The following is a 19,809-nucleotide window of genomic DNA, read 5'->3' as shown; positions in this document are numbered from 1 at the left end:
GGGCTGAGAACTATCCAAAATGTAACATTACTTTTGAAAATATCAAACATGTGACATCATTTTCCCTCACATCTATAGCTCCCAATCCCGGCTCTTGTGCTCCTGTGCTTCTTACTATTCTTCCCTTTTTTGCCAACTGGTGTCGGGTACATTCAACAAACACGCTGTGATCGTCTCCCACCTCCCTGCACCATTAAATTCATCTGTCAGCCAACTGAGATGCTCCACAACATGTTAAACAAGCCTTTAGTATTCAGCTGCGAGCCTCCAAGATACACTGGCGGCTGCTGAGACCACTGTCTCCCATGTTATTTCCTGTCTCTGTGTTGTGTAGAGGAAGAACTGTCATCCTAATAAAGATGAAAAGCAGGTATGAGTCTGCCAGTGGATCTAAATGCTGCCATTGGCAAGATTTACACAGTCAGCTGTTTTTGTGATAAATGTTCCTGCATCCTGTCTGATATTCAACACATGTACACAAACACATCTGCATGGTCACAATGTTGGATATGATTTCAAAACCAGAACTAAAGCTTCAGTTTACATTCTAATGTTAGGACTAGAAAACTAGAAAACAGAGCCTGGGTCTGTTCAATGTTTCTACTTGATAAAAGCTAGTGTGTGTGTGTGTGTGTGTGTGTGTGTGTGTGTGTGTGTGTGTGTGTGTGTGTGTGTCTCAAGGTTTTTATAGTGTATGTTTGGGCTTACTTGTTGGGGTACCTTTTGGGAAATCGGCTCCTGACAACCCAAACCCATGACCCTGTATGTATAAAGTCTTTGAGGGAATAGTTCAGTCTCTTTAAGATTAAATTAAAAGGTGTGCGTCAAGACCTGCTCTATGTATCAACCTCATACGCTAACTTTTGTTGTGGTTTGGTACCATGCAAAAACAAATCTGACATGAATTCTACAGTTATGGCTAAAAAATAACTGTGTAGCCACAAAAATCTTACCAAGTTTTTTCTCAATATGTATTATGCGCCTCCAGGCATTGCCAGGTCATTGTGTTGCTTTGTGAGATTGCAGATGCAACATGAGGAATCTTCATGTGGGTCCAGAAGCAGGTTTACCTGTATGTGGGTCAATGGAGAAGTAGCGCTGGCCCTCCAGGATGCTGTAAACTATCTTGGCACTGTTACCATAGGTCGGGTCGTCTGAGTCCACCGCTGTAACCTGTAAAACTGATGTTCCTGCACAAAGAAGGTAAAAGTCGGAAATTAAAGATTCATGAATTTGTAACTACCACCTGCAGACCCGGGAGACATGGGGGGGTGGGGGGGGGCAGACCTCACACCTTCATGTACATTGCTTCCATTAGCGCTCGTCTCCAGGTTTACTGATGCTACAGGGGAGTCTACCTCTGAGGCTATGGGCCCATTAACCCCAAAGCTGCCGGGTCATTTGTCTGAAGGTTAGGGAGGACACAGATTACACTAAACAGAACATAGGAACATCAGCAGATTTTGGTCTTTTTAATTATATTTTTCAAAACAACTTATTGTATAAATATTTTACAAGAAAATACTGTACTACGGGCAAGAAGTTAACTGAATTCAGTCAGTTATGGTGGGAATGCCTATGTGGTTCCTTACCAACATCTGACATCTCAGGCACAGTGGCTGAGAAGGGTCCTCCTGGGAAGGTCGGGGCGTTGTCATTGACATCCTGGACCTTGATGATGAACTCAGACTCTGCCTCGAGTGAGCGATTTGTCCACCGGTCGATGGCCCTTGCGTGTAGGACATACTGGGACTTCCTCTCTCGGTCCAAGCTCCTTGCTGCGTGAATGTCACCTGTTGTCTCATCAATGATGAAGATGGACCCGGCTCCTTCGCCAGAAAGGATGTAGCGCACAGAGCCATCGCCCTTGTCAGAGTTAGAGTGGAGCTGGTGACGTAAGAGAAAAGTACTCTAATGATACTTGTCAGACACTTTAGTACTCCCTAAGTCAGACTAATAGCTGACTGTCATGAGGAGCGGTCCGCTAATGATGAGGGCCCAGCATTGAGAGACACAGCCAACCAATCAGGGAGGACCAGGCCTCAGAACTGAGGGATGGGAGTGTGACAGCTTGTACAAGAGGTTCAGTATCTGCAGAAAAGATCCTGTCTCAGGAAATGGAAAAAGAAGAGTGTGACAGAGCACGTTCTACAACATGCAGCCGTTCCTTAGCCGGATATGTCACAGTGAATGAAGGTGGAGGACATAAAAAGCGATAGCAGAGGAACTCAGACGAGTATTTGGGTACTGAGGTCAGTCCCCATCAGGGGCCTGTACTACCAAGCAGGATAAGAGATTTAGTGATAAATTAAGGGTCAACTTGGAGTTTTCTGTACTATGTAGCTGGTTGGTTTGTTTGGAGTTCAGAGGGTGAACGAAAACTTGTTTTGTTTTTTTTTTTAGTGGGATTTAGATGAAATACCACAATTGTAATCTTCAAATTTCTGAGGATACTTGATGATTTCACTCTCCCTGATTTTTCCAAATCAAACTTTGAAATTTTTGCAGAATGTAAGGGTGCTGAACATCATGGCAACAGTCATACGACCTCTTATTCTGCTTTCCAAAATATAAAAGCATAAGCCAGCGTATGACAATACACTGTTAAATCAAACAGAACAAGCATCACGATGCTCTTAAACAAAGAATAGAAATGCACTGTATGAGCTGGAACTACAAAGAATATCGCTCCATCTCCCTGGCACAAAATAAAACATTTACAGCAAAAAAAAAGAGGAGGATGAAATTACAGCAGAATGGAAACGGCTGTGTTCCTAAGCAGCAGCTGGATAGGAAGCAGCACTGACTGACATTTTGAGGCTAAAGTAGTTCCCTGTGTGTATGCTTCTTCAGTTAGAAGAACAAAGGCTCACTAGGATGTGAAATATATATCAAAAAGAGTGTGGGCGGGCAGGAAGTGGCGGTTATTAATTTAAACAGGTTAATTCCCTCCTGGTAGGATTTACAAGACATGCTACGCTAAGATGCATCACCAACCAGGAGCGCTGAGATGATTTGATTCTTTATCCATGTTATATCAGTGTAAGTGCTGTTTACAATGGTATTAAAGAACCACGTTCTCCTGACTCTCCTTGACAAGCACTGCAGCATTACTGTAGAAAAGGATTTCAAATCAATCAGTTATTAGGGAAAATGCAAACTCTCTCATTTATGTCGTCATAACGCTCATATTTACCTGTTAACCTAAGGAGGCTGTCTGTTGGTCCCTCAGCAGGATTGAAGAGACTCCAGGCAAACATACACACAGTTGTGTTGCTGCTCCATAACATACCTTCTTTCAGGCATCTATTCAAATTAGTGGAATTTTGATTGGATCATATTTATTTTCATATTTAATCATGAAGGGCGGCACGGTGGTGCAGTGGTCGGCACTGTCGCCTCACAGCAGGAAGGTTCCAGGTTCGAGCCCCAGCTCAAGTACGGGATCTCTCTGTGTGGAGTCTGCATGTTCTCCCTGTTCCTGCGTGGGTTCTCTCTGGTACTCCAGCTTCCTCCCACAGTCCAAAGACATCAAGAGGGGACGAGGCTGATTGATACTCTAAATTGACTGTAGGTGTGACTGTGAGTGTGAATGGTTGTCTGTCTCTGTATGTTGGTCCTGTGATGGACTGGCGACCTGTCCAGGGTGAACCCCGCCTCTGAATTTAATCATGATTTTATAAACTCTGATGCGAGTTTTATATTGAATTTAATCCTACTGCATTGTTCCCTGAATATGAAAAAAGTGTGATTTAAATATTCAGCTGCAGGAAGTGGTTTCTGATTTATGGAACAATAAAAAAAAAAACGCATATCTTTAATCTGCTCTGGAAGTGCTTTATTTTGACAATTACTCTTCTGGAAATGTATGAGTGCCTATTTAATTAGATAAAGCATAATTTGCATAGCCGAATACACTTTTTTTTTTAAAGCTTTGGATATTTCATGCTGAAATCTAATAGTAAAATGTTTACACACGCATACACGTGTATAGTACACCTCTCAGCTCGTTAGATTGAGTGTAATCTTCTCGAGAGCCGTTTCGGTGCCGCGTCCAATCATTAGTCTTCTGTCATCAGACGGTATAAATGTAGGTCAGAGAGACTGAGAACATGTTGAGAAGCTAAGTAAGGTGAGTTGAGGCGACAGTCCACTTCATTCCCATATATGAGATTATTCCTGACGCTTTCATGCAACTCTCTGGGAGGCGCTGACAAGAGTGCTGTTGCCATCAGTCAGTCAGTCACGCACCAATAAATAAGGATCAGTTGGTGAATGAGGGAACTAGAACTTGTTTGTAAGCTGAATCATGGCTCATTTTTGTGGTAGTGGAATGGAATACAACCCAACAACTGCACCATCCTTTAGATTTATTAAGTCCAGTACAAGGTACTGGTACACACATTTTTAACTGTTCTATTTATTCAGGGGATACTCACTGAGAGCAGTGTTCTCTTTCTCGGAGCGCCTTGATCACATTCAATTTATGGATGAAATGCCACTCCAACAAATAACTCTGCTAGTGTAAACTTAAATTCTTATTTAATTACTTGTTTGAATTCTATTTCTGCAATAACTGCACTGCTTGCTCTACTAATATTGTAGTGTTTTGCTTTGAGAGAAGCAAGCCCCCTCAGTTCTTCACCAGATCTGATCCACAGATGATGTTGAGGTAGGAAGGCTTGATCATGTGATCATCCAACATGGCTTTTTATAATCAGACGGTGCTTAGCGACGTGGCAAATAAGTTAATCTCATTTTTAAAACCAACGAGTACACAAACATGCACAGCTCCAAGCCAAAGCAGACATCCCTTTTCCTTGAGTTGACGCTTCCTCACCTCACCGACGGGCAACTTTTTTGAGTGACGCCATAGTTCAAACTCTGTCTCGCTGTCCGGCTCACTTTTGGGTGCATCTGCAAATTTAACACACACACTCCAGGGCCCTCTCATGATCCATTTGAAGAGCTGTAAATAACTGTTCATCCTTTACCACTCTTATAACATCTTGCTCATCAACTTCCTGTCCTGTGCAGACGGTAAAGGTGTCACTAATTCTTCTCTCGAAGTGTGATTCTACACCTTTTTGAAATCTTTATAACTCGTCAGTTGAGATGAGAAGAATGAACAGAGCTTCAACATTCTCCATCACATGTTGAAATCTTAGTCAGCTAAGTGCATAAGCACCAACAGAAGACAAAGCAAAAAAAAAAAAAAAAAGAGCCCAAGAGACACGTGACAGTGTACAGCTTCACAAAAGCATCGAGTGAGTCTGAGCACTACGGAGAGAAAGCAAGAGGGAGAGGCAGATGTGATGCATTCAATCGTGGATGTGGATCCTTTGATGCCTTGACAGCTTAATGGCCGAGCATAGTGCCTGACTGACGTTTGCCAAAGGCGACACACACTCACGAAGCCATTACTAAAGCAGTGACAGCAAGAAGATGAACGAGATATGCAAACCAATGACGTGAAGCATCATTGGAAAGCAGTTTATTGTAGATAAAGAAGACAATTATTTGGGTGGCGTTGACAGGTATTAATACCCGATACCTGTCCCATTGCACAAGCACTCAAATAAAAACATTCTCCTCCTACAAAGGCGTCTGATACAAACACTCCAAACACCCTTCAGTGTCTTTATGTAGGACACTTTTTTAGGAGATGGAAGAGGCATGAAGAGGCAGGTTGGGGGTAGTCAATGGGTCAAATGCTAGACTTTGTCAGTGTGCTTGCTCCCTTTCAAGTTTCCAACCCCACATTTAATGTTTATGAGACAAGAGGTTGACAGTGAGCAAACACTCTGACACTCTTAGAGACTGGACTTTTAGACTGGTCAGAATTAAATCAAATTTACACAGAATTATTACCTGCATGTAATTTAGCATTTTTAAAGGACATTTCTAAAGGGAAAACACCAAGGACAGTGTAATATTTCAACTGTTTACTGGCTGTTCTCCGCAACTGACTATGAAAGCAAAAGTTTTACAATATTTTACAACCTTGTTATATTCACCTTTCATGCAACTCTGATATTGTCTGTTATTGAAAATGGAATGGAATCTGTGAAGGCGTCAAAGCTAGCGCAGCAGTTCCAGCATGTGCTAATACAGCCAGTCCTGTAGAACCCATCAGCTTGTTGAACTCAGCTGTTGGTTTGCAGCATCTTCTGTCTCTGGAGGAGGATTCGTCTGTCTCTCTCTGTGCCTCTTGCAGCACAGGTTCTCAGTAAGTCCATACAGTGATCACAGCTGTTTGTTCTGACCCTCTGACAAAACACATTTTTAGCACAGTCCAGTTGGTTTCAGGCACACAAACAGTTGCTCAAGCTTACTACGGCCACTAGATGTATCAGTCACTTCTGTAGAGGTCATTTTAACCACTTGTATTTATGACCTGTCTGCTCATTCTTCTGGAGAGTACAGGATGCATGAACTACAGAGGCAATGGTTAAATCCAGGCGTGCTGATAGCGCTGTGGATGGTGCTGTCATGGAGGCTTGCAAAGATTTGACAATGTCAAGTGGTAGACATTTCCATTACATCTGTTCAGGGGCAGCAGCTGAGCTAAGCCATGCATGAGGAGGAGCTTGATGTTCGACTGACAGGACGCAGGCTTGATAAAGGGAATAACAAGACAAGGTATAGGTTCACAGCTACTTGCTTCATCACTTGGCCATTGATTCGCTGGCACTCCTGAGTTTGCAGTTAGAGAGGTGGAGAAAGCTAAACTAGAAAGGAGGAACAGGCAATGAAGTGGAAAGTGACGACCAAGCGTGAAGAGGCTGCACTTCAGAGACGTGTCAAACATGGCAGAGTTTCAGGATTCAGATGCAAACGGGTCTCACATTTCCAGCCCTGAAGGAATCTTTAGACATGACTTTCCTGCCAGTCATTTTAAATTCTCATCCCTACAGTCCCGCTTTCCTTCCATCTCCTCACTCCTTTCATCATGTCTTCGACTCTCTGTGCCTCACTTCACCCTCACTCCCCTCTCCTTTTCTTGCTTTGCCTTTCATCTTTCCTCCATCCCTTTTATCACCTGCCCTCTCATCATTTGCCCAACATGCTGCTGCTTTTCCAGCCCATTCTCCACTGTCTGCATACAAGAAACACCTCTTCACGCCTTCAAAATCCGTGCAAGGCTTACGGCATTGAACAGAGCAAATGAGTCTATCAGATCGTCTTTGAGGAGCAGGAAGTCTGATTAGTGCAGGAAGGGGACAACTACTGCTTTGGGACTCAGTATTTCCTGCTGTACATACATGGATGGAGGGACAGATAAAATGAGGGATTTCTTATTCTTTTTAGGGCTGGTGGAACTCTTCACTGTCTGCCTGATGGGCTTGATGGCAGAAGTGGTGGTGGAAGAGGTGAGAAGAGACTGGTTTGCTGACAATCCAGTTCAAACTTTACAAATTTGGAAATTTCCTCAATCTTAATTTGTAGCAATCACACGTTTGAGGGGTTATGGTAGGTGAAGCTGGCTGACTGCCTCACCTCAGTTTGTTCCGCATCCCTCCTCTGGACTTTTTGTTCCTTTGTATTTCACTTTCAACATGTGTTGCCGAAGTAACTTCAGAGGTATGATATTAGACACTGAGCCAGCGCAGGCATCCCTTACTGGTATTTGTGCTTGATAAACAGGCTGAAACACTCATGAAGACTGACGACTGACAGAAAAAGCAGGACTAAAGTTCGAGTTACCTAATGAGGTGATGAACCATGAAGGCCAACAAGGCAGTTGTCTCAGTCTCACAGTGATGATGGCACCAAGGTTTAATGTGTTCTAAATGAAAGTAAATCAACTGATGTTTCATCCATCCATCCATTTTCTCCCGCTTATCCTCTTAAGTTTGCAGGGGGGCTGGAACCTATCCCAGCAGCTTTCAGGCGAGAGGCAGGGTTCACCCTGGACAGGTCACCAGTCCATCACAGGGCCAACACATATAGACAGACAACCATTCACACTCAGAGCCACGCCTACGGTCAATTTAGAGCAGGGGTGTCAAACTGATCCAGTAAAGGGCCGGTGTGGCTGCAGGTTTTCAATCCAACCAAGCAAAAGCAACACCTGATCCAACAAATGAGCTGTGTGGACACAGCTTGATTGATTTAAGTTGAATCAGGTGTTGCTTTTGGTCAGTTGGAATGAAAACCTGCAGCCACACCGGCCCTTTACTGGATCAGTTTGACACCTGTGATTTAGAGTATCAATCAGCCTCGTCCTCTCTTGATGTCTTTACACTGTGGGAGGAAGCCAGAGTACCAGAGAAAACCCACGCAGGCACAGGGAGAACATGGAGACTCCACACAGAAAGATCCCGGGCCCCAGCTGGGGTTCGACCATGGAGCCTTCTTGCTGTGAGGCAACAGTGCTGACCACTGCACCACCGTGCAGCTCCTAACAGATGTTTCAGATATCTGAAAACATCATGGAAACAATGCAGTTTCGTCCTCTCCTGCCTTCTTTCAGTGACTTACATCTACAATCTTCTCCACTCACCTTCACTGTTCTCCTGCCTCATTCTGAGTAGAAGAGAAATCCACTCTGTATGAGTGTCTGTTCAAATGTGTGTGTGCTTCAAACTGTTGCTATGCTCAGCATGATCAACAATATCAGGCATTATCTGGCTGGGAAACATGTTGCTCAGTTGTCACAGCAGCCTACAAAACAGACTCAGTGTTCCCCAGGTGTGTGTGTGTGTGTGTGTGTGTGTGTGTGTGTGTGTGTGTGTCTGTACATTTTTTTGCATCCTATGCACATCTGTGTCCATCAGAGAGCCAGCCACATCTCTCTCTCATTCTCTCTCTCTCTCTCTCTCTCTCTCTCTCTCTCACACACACACACACACATAGAGTGAAACTCCCCAGGGTCTCAGTCCCAGCTCAAGTCCTCACCTTCGTGAAGAAGACAGTGTCAATGTCACGCAATGTCACTGTCAGAGCCGATCACATCAGCCTCTCTGCATTCATGCAAACCGACTGGCCACTGGACAGGGAATCAACACGTCATATGCAGATACACACACACACACACACAGGTTCAGGGTGTTAGCTATACTGCTGCTGGCTTTCTCTCCTGTCTAGTCACAGTCTGAACGGATTTGTTTTCTCTCTCCTGCCTCCAGGTCCAGCACCTTCATGCTCTCATGCTTCTAAAAGCCCAGACTGTTTGTTATTCAAGCCTGTTCTACATGGTGTTCTAGAGCCCCTGAACAACAGTTGTGATACTTTTGATGCTCCTCATTTGTACGGTTTATGGCCTTAAGTTGCTTTCACATGGTTAAACTTTCTCGCAACTTGAGAGTTACTCAAGGAAATTAAAGAATTAAAGTGTGTATCATTCCTGTTGCAGCACACAGAGTAGCCTTGCTTTGGACTTTGCATGGAAGAACGAAGTTGAGGAATTGCAAATGTAATATTACCAATATCATCTGTCTGTCTGCCTGAGACTACTGACAACTAACTTGTGTGTATTGCTGATGCCTCAAGGAAATGCAACACAAAAGTCAATATGATTAATTTATGTCAGCAAAAGTTGTTTTTCCTTTGGTCAGATGGAAGTTCGAGGGCTTTTTGATAGGGTCAGAATTTATAATCAGACAGAATGGCCCTCAAACAATGGCCACTGCACCAGTTGAAATATATATTTTGCTCCCGACAGAACAGCAATATAGTTATATAATATTTTTTTTTCCATACTCTACATGCATCAGATTGATTCTGAATTTGTAAAACACAAATCTGTATCACATACACATCACAGTTTGCAGTATTTTTGAAACCATTCGGACAGAAGAACTGAGCTGCACAATCACAGATGGTGAATCTGCACATTTTCAGGCGTAATGGATTTCAAGCCGTTTGTACATACAGTACAGTTATTGCATTTATTACTGAACATGTTGGCTGAGTTGAGCAAAACTCCACCATTGCTGGGAAGAGATTAACATTTGCAAGGATAAGCTGTTCTATCTGAGCACCACACGTGCCCTTGCATTCATCCTGACAGGCGACTGTAGAGGAGCGAGACCTCCCTGGGTTAATAGGCTCAGGCATATTTGTCTTGATTGTTCCTGTGAGGATGCTGTTTCTCTCCTGAAGAGTATTCCACAATTCCCACCCAGCCTTCAGCTCATCCTGAAAAAGAATTAATCATCCATGTCGACTTTATCTAAAAGATATTAAAAAAGTGGATAGGGGTTCTGTACAAATGGACTTCAAGGCAGGTAGTGTTCTTACCTATTTGCCTGACTGGCACATGAAAGAAAAAAAAACCATTAATGCTCAACCATTCAAACCCATTTAGCTATTTTTTGTAGTTAGAACTTGCTACTGTAATGGCCCGCCGCACCCTGCATGACAGCTGCTCCTGCTCTCTTATTTTTAAGATCCCCTTTACTCTCGGAGTGCTGCTGTAACAGATTACAGCAACAATAATTATTGACAGGGGAAATGATAACTTTATGAATGACACACTCCAGCTGATCAGTGGTTGTCCCAAATGAATCACATGAACAACTGCCAGGGAGAGCGAGAAAATGGGATCATGCATTATTACTCATGAGTGTCGTCGTAGTATTTAAATGTCCACAGCAATCAGACTGAGGGTGTCAAACTGCAACGTCATGATGTCAACAATCGCAGGGTCACAGTGTTATTTAATAAAGATGTTTGAGAGGCAGATATTTTAAAGGCTTTGTCATGGTGAGCTTGGCTGCATTGTGATCATGGAGGACCGATAATGAGGATGAGGAGTGTATGACTGAGGGAGCTCTCACAGGCTTTATTCAGACTCTGTCTCATGCAGTAATCCATGTTAAAGTGATGAAGATGAGACGAGGTGAGCAAAACTGTGCGTGTGTGCATGCATGTCCATTAAAAACCACTGACAACCTGCAATGTAGTTGAATCTCCATGTACCAGATCGTAAATGGAAAATAGAGGAGAACACGCAAAATTTAAACCATATTTAAAATACCAGTCGACCACTTTCTGTTGCTGTTTCTGTTGCTATGGTTGCATGTACCCAGAGCATTAATTTATAAGGTGAATGGACAAGTCTGCATGTGTCAAGGATTAATGGATACCCAGCAGTCAATCAAATTTAAGTTTTCACATGGGAATACAACTTCTTAATGGACAATGTTACAATCGTTAAGAACAATTGACCCTTTTCCACCCTAACCCTTGGATGAAGAACCTGCTGTAGACATGGAACTACACTTTCTGCAGCAGCGATCATGGGGCCTAAAAAAAGAGTAAAGTCCAACCTGAGGAAAGGAATCAGGGAAGCAACTTGCTGTTATAAGATGTAGATGAGAGCACTTTAACAACTCAGATATCTGGAATCTGTGGTGAGACGTTAAATCCATCAGAGTACAAAGCCAACAATAGCTGGCCAACATAAGCAGCACATTTTTCTCTCCATTGTGAGGACTGGTGTTTTGCTCCCATGAGGATAGATGGGCCCTAAGACATATCAACCCCATTAAAGCCACTGGACCTGATGGTGCCCCTTGCAGTTCCTGGAAAATGTAACCACTCTGTTTTTTTCATCATCAAAGGGAATCTAGCTCCAAACTACATCTGAGTTCTCATGCATGTGGCTTTGAGACCACTGTACAGCACTGGACTACATGACATGTACCCTGCCATCAGCAGATATTACTGCCTTGCAAAAAGAGTGGATGTCTGAATCTGAACTGAAAGAAATGCAAGGAAAAATGTTTTACCTTTCCAACATACTGAGGTTCTGGTCCTATGTGTTCTTCAAGGACAAAGAACTGGTTCCAGATCCAACCTCTCTTGGGACGATGGTGGAAATCCTTGTCTACATCCAACAATTGTGTTTGGTTCTTCTGTGCTCTGTCTGGCGATCTGGAGTTGGAAATCTTGGATTGGGATCTGGCATTTGAACTGCTTTGTAAGGAGGTCTGGATTTTGTAATGAGATTTAAGACTGGATAATGAGGCTGGGCTGCCATCAGCCAAGACGTCCGTAGAACCAGGTGAGGTTGGCTTCGGCTTAGAAATAGTTATTGGAGAAAGTTCAGCATTCGACCAAGGAACAGACTCTTCAGAATGGCTGACTATCTTGGGCTTTGGCTGAAGAACTGGTACCAGCCTTGGCTTTTGCTTTGGTGAAGATTGTTTAGTGTTGTACAACTTACTTTTTGCTTGCTGATTAGAATTTGTTGTAAACACTTGCCTTGAATTAGAGTTTTGCCGAGACAGAGATTGAAGTCTGAGTCTGGGATATGAGATTGTAGCCTGGGAGGCTGCCGACTGGATGTTTGTGTTGGACTTTTGGTTGTCAGTATTGTGGACCATGGTTCCAAGCCCAGGCTGTAACTGAGATTTAGTCTGTAGGTTCTGGCTGGAGCTTGAGAGTTGACTTGGCCTCTGCAGAGTCATATGCTTGTCAGGACTCAAGCTTGGATGCAGGGTTGGTTCAGGCAGAGATTCCAGCCTTGGGCTTGGGTATAAGCTGGGTTCAGGACTGGTGTGAGGGCTCAGATCGACCTGGGTCCCATAACAACTCTGGGAGGCAACACATAGGAATACCACCAGAGGGTAAAGACAGGTAACTTCAGCCAGACAGGCTGGAACTCTCATTGTAAAGACAGATTGGTCTGGAAATCTTTCCCTCTCACCTCCACTGTGTCGCACCACACAAACACTGCCAGGGGTGCAGGTGTCCACACGGTATGGTCCAAAGGATCATGTCTGTAAAAAAGCTCTCCACTGCCTGACCCACTATGCTAACCTTGCGTGAACATGATTTGTGGTGTTTGTTTTGTTTTGTTTTGTTTTTTTGCCTCCTAATACTGTCGGGGAACATTCAAATGGTAAATACAAGTCCATATACGTCCAGCAAAGTCCATGGCAAATGCTTCCACACAATATGAATACTATCCACTGAGGTTGAAAAGTAAAGTCCTTTTTTCTTCATTTCTTCAAAAGCAGACAGTCAGTTGTTGATTTTGCCCCAGGGACTCATCAGAGGACTACATGTCCTGAAACAGAAAGGATACAATTCACAGTTTAATAAAAGTACCAACAAACCCTGATTAGACCAAAGTCCCATAATAGAAGGATATATTTAAGACAGATACTTTCAAGAAAATCCTACCATTCAATTATGTTTCTAAAACACTCACAAAGTCAAGCTCCCGTTGACCTCCTTTAAACTTCATACACCTTCCATCTTTCACAACCCTCCATAAGAAAATGTTAAACTTTTAAAGAAAACTTAAGAGGTTAAAGTTTGTTGTTGAGCCAGGTTTTGGATCTTGAGTTTTTTTCAGGATGCTATCCAATCAGAAAGGGACCTACAGATAGCAGGCATACAGCTGGCAATTTGCTCATGCTTCATCTGACTCAGCTGTATGTTCATGGAGTGTTGCCTCACATCTTGCCTCTTACTGTGAACAACTATATTGAGTTATATTTGACATCAGCAAAAATGGAGTGCTTTAGACTGCAGATCCTCAAACTCGATACCACTCTTCCAGGAGGTGCCAGCAATTCACACAAGAAGTTGCAAATCGATTTATTCAAACGGTTGGTAAGAATCAAAGACAGACGTACAGAAACTTAAAACATAATCTGTAGGACAAGCTCAGTCCCTCTACTCTCCACACAGATATTTGGGATTGTGTTTCAGGACAGATTTTCAATGTTGGGTGGTGGTATCTCTCAGACTCCACCCTGTGAGTTGCAGACATTGGGCTTTGACGGCACTGTAGCATGCCTGGCGCAGTCATCACAGTGGTCGGCTGCAAACAAATGGTGGGAGAAAATCTGCAACCACTTTGACCTGGAAGTGTCCTGAGGAGAGTTACAAATGCAATTTGCAAAATATCTGATTTGAAATTGAGAGGAAGTCGCCAGATAACTGGATGCCTCCCCTCCATTTAATACCTCACATCTGCCAACACAGTGTCAACGGAGTGTTATTTTCAATAAACAGTTTATTCATTTAAGTTCCTGAAAATCTGGTTCATCCTCTCAAAATTTTCTGATGAAAAATGTCTGAAACTCAATGCCGGATCTGATAAAGGCCAGTGATTCGTGCCACTGAATTAGGCTCATATCTGCTTACCCTCGGAATTGTTCCAGTGAAACTATATGCACAGCTCCGGTGAAAAGTGGCAACATGAGAGCAAGCTTCAGGCGTCTTCTCAGAGAATGTGTTGGTTTAAAAAATAGTGCAAACAGCTGCTGATAAGACTGTTATCCTCCCCGACTGATGTGATTCTTGTTTTGTCTCTTTGGTCGAGTTGAGTGGATGTAGGAAGCCTGCGGGAATTCTTATTACCTACAATCCAGATCCATCCACCTGCCAGCTGCAGTCTTGTCTCCAAGCAGCCGAAGCAGAAACAATATGCAAGTGATAAATGTTTCATCCATGACAGAGCTCCTTCTCTTTCTTTCTTTTTCCTCTTTTCGCTGAGAGTGATTGATTTAAGTGATAAGAAGAAAACGATAAGAGTTTAACTCCATTTCAAGGGGCTAATTTAGAACAGTCTTCAAATTAATATGGATGTGTCACATTTCCATGTATAACTGATTCTCGAATTGATTACACAGGCACTTCTTTTTTTGGTCAAACCCAAAATAAGACGGTTACATCGTATAATGGCTGTTGGAGGATTCTTTTCAAAGCATGAGGAATGATGCCTGTAAGTGAGTTTAGGCGGTTAAATCAAACTCAATATTTACATGTGACTGTCGAGTAATCCCTGTTTGGTAATTAATTGTTTTTTTTCTGTATTTTTTTAAACTGCAGAGGTCCCATCTCAGCATTTTTGCTTATTCTTCAGTACCACCATCCAAGCATCCACCTATATGCTCCAATGGGGGGTGAGGGAATGCTCAACCCTCCCTAAAATCTTGGCATAAGCTCAGGCTGGGTGATGAATTCAGAGCTATAAATGACAAATATGTTCTGCTTCTTTACTTAAGATATCAACCTGCAGTTTTCTGACTGGAAATATGTGTTTTGTTTTGTTTTTAGACCATCTTGCCACTTTTTTCATAAATGATAGCATCGGGGGCCAGAAAGCCTGAAATCTCAGCAAATTCATATTTTTCATCCATAAAAGTGGTGGATTAGTTGTCTCCCTAGCAGCAAAACATATAACCCTCCGTTTTTAAGTGTAAAATTAAAGCAATTATCCCTTGTTTATTTGTGCAATGTGATATCAGGTAATGTGACTAAAGAAGACTGATTCTCCTCCTGGTGGGTTGAAACAAACTCAGGCGTTGCTCATATTTTATAAGAAGATGTGATTGGATGTCAACGCATTTCCCCACTCAGTGCTGCAGCTTCTATCCATCCAAGGTGACAGTCGGATGGTTGAATATATGTGAACCATTAGTGTAAGCTAACTATAACTAAAAACTAAACGATCCATCACAGCAATGTTCATTTTGGCATCAAAAGCAACATTTGTGAATGTTTTTTCTCCGTGTCTGTCGCTATATGTTGATGAGCTAATGTAGATCCTTGATAATAAAATTAGGATAACATGAATGTTTGGTTTTCGCTGAGACTTGACACACGTTAGAGATGGGCTACTGGACAATGTGAAAAGGCAGTAATGTTTAGGATATAAAGCCAACGGTGATGTGAGCTGAAACACAGAAGAAGACATACTGTATATCTCCTCCTACTCTCTGTGTTCACGCTGATAACATTTCTGTATTTATCGGCCAAATTCGCAATAAAGCCGTTCTTGGGTACATATTTTTCCAATTCTATGGCATCTTCTAAGACAACAGAACAAGTAATTTTATGAAAAGCAACCAGATGGCATTTGGCTCATTAAGGCCACATGTTAGTCAACACCCCACCACTCATTAGCATACGCTACCACTCAGAGCTGCTAAAATTATTGATTTAAAAGGTGCAAAGTTCCCTTAAAAAAACACCAAATGACAGTTGATAGCGGTGTTGTGATTTTGGCTGCAGTCACAACTGAAACAAGTACTCAGAAGTATTTGAGGCTACAGAAGATCTGTCTTGAGCGCAACTCAAATCTTTGCACTGTTGCTTCAGTGTTAGCATTAGCTTGCAGGCTACTCACATGTATACGGCTGCAGCGTTGGTTTTAGCACCCAGGCTACTCAATGAAGTTTACAGGACAGCAGACAACTGTCATCCAGAGAAACTCGCTAAAGTTTTTATTTTAAGTCGTGGGAGTTGGTAACACAATATGTACATATGGTCCACAGTGAAAAGGCTATTCCCCCACCCCTGAAAATAATTTGATAACATTTCATTCAACCTTTTTTGTACCCTCACAGCAGCAAACTAAATTTGGCAGGGGTACGGTGGTGTTAATTTTTCAGACACGTTAGTTGACACTAAAAAAGGGGTGTGGCATAGTTGTAGGGGCATCTGTGGACTTCTTCGAGACAATTGTATGTGAACAATGCACATTTCAAAAGTGTAAAATAGCTGCAGTAAACAATCCCAAGCAATATAGTCAGGTAACCATGGCTTCAGGCCCTGGTCCCTACTGCAAACACTTTGTCCAGGATATTTTAGTGGGAGGGGGTGGAGTCAGCTTATGGCCTGTCCCTATTGGTTGGAGGTAACGAGAGGCCCAGAGCACTGTCAAACACATGGTAACAATGTATAAAAAAACATAGATAATACATCATTACCATGCCAACAACCAACATGAACGGCTGAACAATCACAGGCAGCAGCACCACCAAGAGGAGCTCAAACTTACCCACAGACACAAAAAGCTCCCAATTCATGGGAACAATCCTGCACAGACTCCAGGGACTTTTTAGGTGGTCGCAATGAGCCTGAGTGACCAAAATCACCATTGCACTGAAACCTAGAACCTTCGGGGACATCTGGAGTTTATGCAGCCAGCTGGTGTACATGCAGGGCTGCACAGCATCGATCACAATCGCACTACTGACTAAAGCCAAACACCACCAATACACTGGACCACTGTGACCATTATCAACAGCAAAATAGACAATAAAATCAGAAGCCTTGCATGTGTGTATGCACACCTGACATCCCTCTCTGACTCACACACACACACACACAAGAATGGTAGATAGAGATGGATAAAGTGATGGTCTTTACCTCAAACTGTATCGACTCCCCCTCCTCACACTGGCTTAGTCTCATCTGTCTGTATCTCTCTCTCATCCCTGTTCACTTGCTCTGCATCCGCCCGCCACTGTGGATGAGGAAGTGTCTCTCCCTCTCTCTCTTTCTCACCCCCCCCTCCATCCATGGCAATAGCTGAGGAAAATAAAAGACTGCCTTCACTGTGTCCCCTCCTCTTTCTCCTTCACACTCTCTCTCTCTCTCTCTCTCTCTCGCTCCATTTATATTTGTTTCTCTGCCAGCTATCTGCATCTTTGTCTGCAAAGTGAGACCGCAATTGTCTACTGCACATACACACACGCACAGTGCTCATTAGTAGACCACTGACTATAAACACACTAAAAAAATTATGAGCAGTGACACACACACAAACAGACACTTGCCCATGCACAAAAAACATCCCTAAAAACACAGGAATTTCTCAATGGTCCCCATAACAATATTTAAATGAATAGCCGTCTGTAAACTGCAACTCACACGAGTTGGTTGGCAAACGTGACAGGAAACAAACAGTAAACACAAGTTGTGTCTTCAACTGCAGTCAGATGAAACACGGCTTCCCACCAGAGAAGAACAGTCGTCAAATATGACTCAAACTGTTTACCTCAAATGGGAATCAAACAGCGGTCTCTCGCTGCAAAAAATGGTTGTTACGTTTATGCCATCTGAAGCTCTAACGAGTTCTGGATTTTTATCAACTTGGATTTGACTGTTCGTGATAGTGACCGGTATAAGACAGCTTAATGATAATACTCTGAACTCTACTTGAAGAATTTCAGTTGACTCCAGGTTTTCCCAACTGATTTGAACCCTCAGATTACAGGGAACAGCTTTAATGCCATGCACCCTCCGCCCACCCTGCTTGTACTCTAGTGCTGTGCAGACAGCGGATGTAGCTGTCTCTAAGGATTAGTATAGGACATTGTGGGTGCACTGAATTATACAGACCCAAACTCTGCAGTGTGGAAACCAATGTAGAACCGCCAAAACCAGCAGTTCCAGAAGCCAATCAATCTCCAAAGACAAATCATCCTGTGATTAATCATGATTGATCACAGGATTTATTGCCATTTGCTCGATAACATTTCGATTCCCAGCACAATGAATTCTGACCACAAACCGTTTCAGTCACAACATATCTGGACTGCTAAAAGTTCTGAGAGGGCGAAATAATGCATAGTTTGTACAAGTGTTTTTGTGTATGAATGTATAGAGAGGAACCCAGTGCATCATGGGAGATCCCTTGCCGTCTATAGCAACAGAACTAAGATGGTCCAAATTAGCGTAGTCAAAAAAAGGATTTTTTTTTTTTACTTGAATCTATAGAGGGTTTCTGCGTCACAGGCCTAGACGTTAAAGTCACGACAGCATTTTTCAAATTTTTGCACAATGCTTGTTTTGTGTGTTGTTCTCCCATGTGATATTTTGTATGGAAACAGAGTGCAGAGACAAACAGAAAACTCTGTTTGATTTCTTAGCCTGCTCGCTGTTCACGGTTGTAAATAACTTCAGCTTTATTTTAATCTCACCTGGTGCGAATGCCCCACCAGAAGAGAGGAAAAACAGCAGACGTGCACCCTGCTCGGTTGCCACAAGTGTGTATTTCTACATGCTCTGGGTGCAAATATATTCTTAGTAACTGAACCATCATGAAGCAGCTCACTAACATTCAGAATCCTATATTGTTGCATTCAAGCATTAACAGTGAAAAGGGGTGAACACATCTCTCCTTGTCCCTCTTAGCTCTTGTCTTTTCCTCCCTCTGGCACTATTATCTTTGTATGTGCGTCCTACATTTGGTATCATCCATTGTTCATTGGCCCACATTGCTTCAGTCTACCTCTCCTGTGAGATGGCTAGAAGTCCTGCTTCGTCTAATGCCAATAACATGTCATGAAAAAGAGGTCCATTATCAGAATCAGTATCGGCAGATGTGTATCCAAATCAGATTGGAACTGGAAAAGAATATAGATTGATGCATCTGAACCGAGCAGGTCTATGTTCTCAGGTAAAATTCTCTCTCTAATTTCTATAAGAGAAGATGTTTACTGAAAGTAGGGCACATATGGGACTTTGCTTTGTTCTTTTCACCAAAATGTAACTGTGTGTGCTTTACTTACATAAAAGTAACACATGGTGGTAAAAAAACCACAACAAAGAAACCCTACGACCAACCATAGAAGTCCATGCAGATGCATCTAACATTCTGTTTTGTCCCAGCAGGGCATTTTGTGATGGAGCAATCATACTGCTGCCGTGATTTAGCTTCTCAATCCAAATGAATGAACGTTGAATGAACCCTGGCCTGCCAAGCTCACTGTGACCCGTTGTCACAGCTGTGATCCAGGCTTGATAAAGCGAAGGTCATCCTCATTGTCTGAAGCTATCTGTTACGCCACAGCGATCAACAAAATCTATTTTCCATCACAGCAGCTGCACAGGAGAAGATGGATTCGATGCACATGGACTGGTATTGATTTAGCAACTTCCGAGGGACAAAGCGAATGCTCTCTGAAGTGTTGAACTGTTTTCTTTCGCTTCATTCCCAGTGGGGATCCCGCACACTCCAGCAGCACTGATGAACCCCGCTGACAGGGGGACTGTAAACTGAAGGATCAGTCAGAGAGCAGATGTTCTCAATACAAATGACATGTTTGAAGT

General features: G+C 42.9%; 1 protein-coding gene across 1 annotated transcript in view; it reads right to left on the bottom strand.

The window, feature by feature from the left end:
• LOC147261760 (cadherin-18-like) overlaps window positions 1–17,239 on the bottom strand; it is a 32,592-nt gene extending 15,353 nt beyond the window's left edge. The window contains exons 1-4 of the mRNA XM_086203955.1: window positions 17,122–17,239; window positions 11,739–13,021; window positions 1,593–1,887; window positions 1,071–1,190 (exon numbers count right to left, since the gene is read on the bottom strand). Coding sequence (XP_086060081.1) covers window positions 1,071–1,190; window positions 1,593–1,887; window positions 11,739–12,620 — 1,297 coding nt within the window. The 5' untranslated portion in view covers window positions 12,621–13,021; window positions 17,122–17,239. The remainder of the gene's footprint in view (window positions 1–1,070; window positions 1,191–1,592; window positions 1,888–11,738; window positions 13,022–17,121) is intronic.
• Window positions 17,240–19,809: the final 2,570 nt, after the last annotated feature.

Source organism: Aulostomus chinensis, chromosome 5, assembly GCF_037954235.1.
Source record: "Aulostomus chinensis isolate RoL2024-O1b breed Wild chromosome 5, RoL_Achi_v1.0, whole genome shotgun sequence".
Lineage (NCBI taxonomy): Eukaryota > Metazoa > Chordata > Actinopteri > Syngnathiformes > Aulostomidae > Aulostomus > Aulostomus chinensis.
Note: the sequence above shows the minus strand (reverse complement) of the source record. Positions and strands in the feature narration are given on the sequence as shown.